This window comes from Trichechus manatus, unplaced genomic scaffold (genome assembly GCF_000243295.1).
Source record: "Trichechus manatus latirostris isolate Lorelei unplaced genomic scaffold, TriManLat1.0 scaffold00152, whole genome shotgun sequence".
NCBI lineage: Eukaryota > Metazoa > Chordata > Mammalia > Sirenia > Trichechidae > Trichechus > Trichechus manatus.
The window spans coordinates 3,163,620-3,169,867 of NW_004444088.1; the positions used below are offsets into that span (position 1 = coordinate 3,163,620).

The 6,248-nt window shown below is 40.7% G+C and overlaps 1 protein-coding gene across 1 annotated transcript in view; it reads left to right on the plus strand.

Annotated features, from left to right (window-relative positions):
• The window catches only part of FABP12 (fatty acid binding protein 12), a 9,469-nt gene extending 4,288 nt beyond the window's left edge, over positions 1 to 5,181 (plus strand). The window contains exons 4-5 of the mRNA XM_004385996.2: positions 1,764 to 1,865; positions 5,045 to 5,181. Of these exons, the coding sequence (XP_004386053.1) occupies positions 1,764 to 1,865; positions 5,045 to 5,149 (207 nt within the window). The 3' untranslated portion in view covers positions 5,150 to 5,181. The remainder of the gene's footprint in view (positions 1 to 1,763; positions 1,866 to 5,044) is intronic.
• Positions 5,182 to 6,248: the final 1,067 nt, after the last annotated feature.

Below are 6,248 nucleotides of genomic sequence, written 5' to 3' on the forward strand. Positions count from 1 at the left end.
GAGAGGGGAAGGCAGAGAGAGTTAGGAGCTGGTTGAATGTTCATGGAGAATCAGGGGCGGAGGGGAGGAGTGTGCTGTCATGGAACGGGGTGAGCGGTTGGGATCTCATAACAATGTATGTTAAAAAATAAAAAAAAATTCTGTATGGGAGACTAACTTGAAATGTAAACTTCATTTAATTACAACAATTAAAAAAAAATAAAGTCTTTATTGGATGAATTTTTGGCTGAAACCTAGGTCCAAGGATCTCAGACTTTAATATACATAGAAATCTTGTGGGATCCTTGTGAAAAAGATCTGCTTCTAGGTCCCATCCCCAGAGGCTCTGATATCTGGGGTGGGAACCTGAAATTTGCATTTTTTGCAATGATTCTGATGCAGATGTTTAGAAGACCACATCTTGAGAATCATTTCCTTAGATTAGCGTTTAGTTCTCTCAGAAACAGAAGTTCTCACTTTCTATTTTGTAGCAATTGTTCACACATAGAATTACAGTGAATCAAACTTGTATCGACTGGTATAGGCTAGGTTATGCCATGGTAACTAATTAACTACAAAATCTCGGTGGTTTAAAAATGATTATTTTATAAACATTTTCTCTAAATGCTAGAGGATCTTCAGAATAGATCTCGTCTTCCAGCTTCTGGTGGCTGCTGGCGTTCCTTGGTTTGTCTGCAACACTTCAATCTCTGCTTACATGGGGCAAGTGGGATTGATTTCTAACTCCTAGTATGTATTTGGAGTCCTTGAGTGGTGCAAATGATTAACATGCTCAGCTGCTAACTGAAAGGTTGGAGGTTTGAGTCCACCCAGAGGCACCTCTGAAGAAAGGCCCAGTGATCTACTTCTGAAAAATCAGCCATTGAAAACCTTATGGAACAGTTTTACTCTGATACACATGGGGTCACCATGAACTGGATGAGGATCAGAGTATGTATTCAATGTTGGGTGGGGCTGGGAAGCTTTGAGGATGGACAGGAACAGGGAATCTGCCCCACTGAACCTCTCTGGGACTCAGGCTGAAGGAGACTCAACTACTGTGTATCTACCATCTAAAACGTGTGGTCTTCTCAGTCAACAAGCTAGAGAAGTTTTCATGGCCTCAGTCTGGAAGTGACCCACATAATTTTTAATCATAATTTTTATAGGCTCCAACTAGTGGTAATTAGGCTGGAAAATATAAGGGAGTAAATGGAAAATTTGGTGACCATCATTGTCTCTGCCACAGAATAGAATAATAAATAATTTCGGTAGAAGGCTCAACTCAACGGAACTTGAAGCTCTGAGTCATAACAACACAGTGATGACATGATATTGCAGTTGGATAATTGCTGTCTCGAAGAGTAGAGTTTATTGAGGGATATCTGTAATCTAATGGGGAACATAGTGACTCTGGCGCAGGACAGCTTACCTATGAATCACGTCTATGCCATCCACTAAGCTGTGACCTTGGACAAGTCACAGAATCCTGCTGGCTCAGTCTTTTCATTTACAAATGGTGATAATAATAGTTCTTACCTCATGTTGGTGTAAGGAGCCCTAGTGGTATAAGGGTTAAAGAGCTCAGCTGATAAACCTACCAGCGGCTTCGTGGGAGAAAGAACTGGCCATCTGTTCCTGTAAAGATTACAGCTTAGGAAACCCTGTGGGGCAGTTCTACTCTGTCCTGTAGGGTCACTGTGAGTCTGAATTGAAACAACAACAACATGTTAGCACTCAAATGTGACTATCTGAGCTCAGTTTGGTGTTTTTCTGTTTTACAGAGTACTGTAACCTCAGACAATGGCTCCTTGATGCAGGTTCAGGACTGGGATGGCAAGGAGACCACCATAACCAGAAAGTTGGTGGATGGGAAAATGGTGGTGGTGAGTGAGCTGTTCCTGAATATTTCCTCACCTACTGTAGCATCCATGTATAAAAGCTCTTTAATACCTGGTTCAAAAGCAAATGAAAGGGAATGTCATTCTTATTTTTCCCTGGTTTATAGGAATGGGAGAAAAAACATAGACAAATATACAATCATAAATATTATCAAATGTGCATGGATTGGGGAACTAACTAACTAAAGAATATGGCATAAAAATGTTGTAGCCCCTGTCTTTGACTCATGTATAAACCCAAATAAGTATGCATTGGTACAATAAAGACTTCAGCAGGGGTTAAGGGTTATTATCAATACTCCACTCCGTACTAGAATTAATTTCTTGCTATTTCCAGCTCAACACCAAACAAAACATGAAAAGGGAATTTAAACCAGGATTACAAAACTGAAGTGGTATCTTTCTGGTGTATGGATGTGTTAGCATCAATAAGAAGTAACGTTTAGAAGGCTACGGTATCCCCAAGTTTTCATGTATGATTTACCCAATCCTCACAGTCATCCCGTGCGGTAGAATTTGTTAGCCCATTTAACAGTGGAGCAAACAGAGTCGGACGCTGACCCACCTAGGGATATATAGCTAGAAAAACACGGTGGAGCTGGGATTAAAACCCAGACTGCTTTAATTCCAAAGTCTACACTTTTCGAAGTCATCCTATTCTCTTAGACAAGTAGGATGGCTCCCAGGTCATCTTTCCCATTTCCACCAAAAAAACCCCAAAAACAACCCAAACCCATTGCCTGCTAGTCAATTCTGACTAATAACGACCCCATGTGTGTCACAGAGTAGAACTGGGGTCCATAGGGTTTTCTAGACTGTGATCTTTATGAAAGTAGATTGGAAAGCAGACCACCAGGCCTTTCTTCCATGACATGCTGGGTGGGTTTGAACTGCCAATCTTTAGGTTAGTAGTTGAGTGCTGCAAACTGTTTGCACCACCCAGGGATCTCCCACTTCTGCAGAATGGGGAGAAATGTGTCAATGATTTTCTTTCTCCCAAATTCCCACCCCCACCAAAATGAATAAAAAAATAATTTTGACACAATATAAAATAGTTCAAAGGGAATATACAAGATTTGTGTTGAGATTTTAAAAAAAACCTGTCTTCTTAATAGAGAGATGTTTTTTGTCTTTCTACATTGAAGAGCACATTTTTTTCCTTCTCAAGTCAGAAGGGGAGGAGCAAGAATGATTGATTTTGTTGCTTCTTATAAGGACATTGGATAATAAACAGACAAGTTTTTCATTAGGAAGAATATTAGACTCGGAGTCCAAGGAACTGGATTTCCATCTCTGCCATTAAATACCTATGTGCCTTTGGATAAGTCATTTATTCTCTTCAAGATTCCATTTCCTTGCCTTCAAGATAGAGACAATGTCTTTCCAGAAGGTTTTCTGAGAGAATTAAATATCATGTATAACTTAGTGTTCTAAAAACTGTAAAATATTACATCAATGTAAGTTAGTATTGCTCGAAAATGTTGAGTATGTAAAATAGCAAAAATGCATTAAAAAAAAACAAACCAAACCCGTTGCTGTTGAGTCAATTTCGACTCACAGCAACCCTATAGGACAGAGTAGAACTGCCTCATAGAGTTTCCAAGGAGCAGCTGGTGGATTTGAACTGCTGACCTTTTGGTTAGCAGCTGAACTCTTCACCACTGCACCATCAAGGCCCCAGGCATTTTAAATACTTAAATAAATGCTTCAATTTACAAGCCGTATGCATTGTTTTGTGTGTGTATAACAATTAACTAATAAATAGATGCTATACAACAAACAAAAATAACAACATAGTTGTTTATATAGATCTATTCTCAAGATTTTAAAGGAATGTATGTAGTTTGCAAGGATCCCTGGTAGCGCAGTGGTTAAGTGTTTGGCTGGTAACCAAAAAATCGGTGGTTCAAACCCATCAGCTGATATGGGGCAGAAAGATATGGCAATCTGCTTCTGAAAAGATTATAGCCTTGGAAACCCTATGGAGAAGTTCTGCTCTGTCTTATAGGTTCATATGAGCTGGAATTGACTCAACAGCACACCATTGAGTCAGTTCCGACTCATAACCACCCTGTGTACAACAGAACGAAGCACTGCCCGGTCCAGCACCTTCCTCACAATTGTTGCTATGTTGGAGCCCATTGTTGCAGCCACTGTGTCAACCCATCTCGTTGAGGGTCTTCCTCTTTTTCAATGACCGTCTACTTTACCGAGCATGATGTCCTTCTCCAGGGACTGATCCCTCCTGATAACATGTCCAAAGTATGTGAGATGAAGTCTCTCCATCCTCACTTCTAAGGAACATTCTGACTGTACTACTTCCAAGACAGACTCATTCATTCTTCTGGCAGTCCATGGTATATTCGATACTCTTCGCCAACACCATAATTTAAAGACGTCGATTCTTCCGTCTTCCTTATTCATTGTCCAGCTTTCGCATGTATATGAGGTGACTGAAAATACCATGGCTTGGGTAAGGCACACCTTAGTCCTTAAAGTGACATATTTGCTTTTCAACACTTTAAAAAGGTCTTTTGCAGCAGATTTGCCCAATGAAATACGTCATTTGATTTCTTGACTGCTGCTTCCATGGGTGTTGATTGTGGGTCCAAGTAAAATGAAGTCTTTGACAACTTCAATATTTTCTCTATTTATCATGATGTTGCTTATTGGCCCAGCTGTGAGGATTTTTGTTTTCTTTATGTTGAGGTGTAACCCATACTGAAGGCTGTGGTCGTTGATCTTCATCAGTAAGTGCTTCAAGTCCTCTTTGTTTTCAGCAAGCAAGTTTGTGTCATCTGCATACCACTGGCTGTTAATGAGCCTTCCTCCAATCCTGATGCCGAGTTCTTCCTCATATAGTCCAGCTTCTTGGATTATTTGCTCCCCATACAGATTGAATGAGCATGGTAAAAGGATACAACCTTGACTCACACCTTTCCTGATTTTAAACCATGCAGTATCCGCTTGTTCTGTGTGAATGACTGCCTCTTGGTCTGTGGAGAGCCTTGGAAACCCTACGGGGCAGTTCTGCTCTGTCCGATAGAGTCACTACGAGTTGGAATTGACTGGACGGTACACAACAACAACACATAGTTTGCATTTTTCTAAACGTCACTGTCACCAACGATGCTGACGTAACTCATCCTTCTTTTGTCTTCTAGGAAAGTGCCGTGAACAATGTTATCTGCACTCGGACGTATCAGAGAGTGCCAACAAACTCAGCCTCAAACTCTTCAGCACTCTCAAAGTGTGATCCAAACTGCTGAGGTTGTTTAAATACAACTCCAAAATAAAACATCCTGACTGTTAAGATGAGGGAGCCTTTGAACAAGCATCAGCAACTTTGGTTGCCATGTTAAATAGGCCTCTATCATATAGTATGATGGCATTCGTCATAAAGGGAAGCCAGGATGATATACCTGTTCAATGCAGGGCTGGTAAAATATCCAGAGAGGAACTTCAGGTTGATTTCCTCACTAACCATCTCTGTCAGTCAGTCCTTGAAGTTCCCTGTGATCTGCAGTGCAGTGGAAAGGCTCCCAGATCCAATCCTTCCGTAAATGCTGTTAGCTCTCCCTTAGAAATAGATCCCAAATCCTACTACTTCTCCCTATCCTCCCTGCAAGACCCCATCATCACACACCTGAAATGGTGCTAGGACTTTTTAATTGACCTCGTTACTTCTGACCCTTTGCATCCAGCCTTGCCCAGGTTTAAACCCCTTCCTGCAGAGCGAAGGGACAGTGACAGCTTCTGCCCAAGGGCTGGTTGTTATGGGGTGCAAACATTGGAGGTGGGGATCTTAGGGGCGAGCCTTCAGAAGCCTACACTCCTGGCAGCTGGAAGGATGTCGGTCCTGAAGGGCAGATAAGGCCGCAGTATCCAGTACACATTTGTTCAAACACTCTGAGAATTGCCTGTGGAGAGGTGCAAATACACCCCGATACAAACAAAGCCCTTCTGTAAAAACCTATATAAAAAGAAAAACTCATAATGGTCTGTTTTGTTTGTGTTCAGTACGAAAGACTTCCTTTAAATTCTTAATTAAAAAAAAAATGTGTAAAATGAGTATGACCATAAATTATTTAAAACCAAACTGATTTTCTTGATAAATAAGCTCGAAGAGAGCAGGAATTTTGTTGTTTTTGGTTCATCCGGAGCCTCTAGAACGGTGCCTGGTATACTTGGAAGTGCTCAGTAAATACTGAATGAATAAATCAACGAATAAATCGGGCTTGATTAAACATAAACTGGTATTTCCTATTGTTTTCCTCAAGGTGGCGCTGTGTACAGTAGAAAGTATCTGAAGAAATATGTTTTAGTATAGTTTTGATATCTGATCAATTTCCTTTCATTATGTAAGTC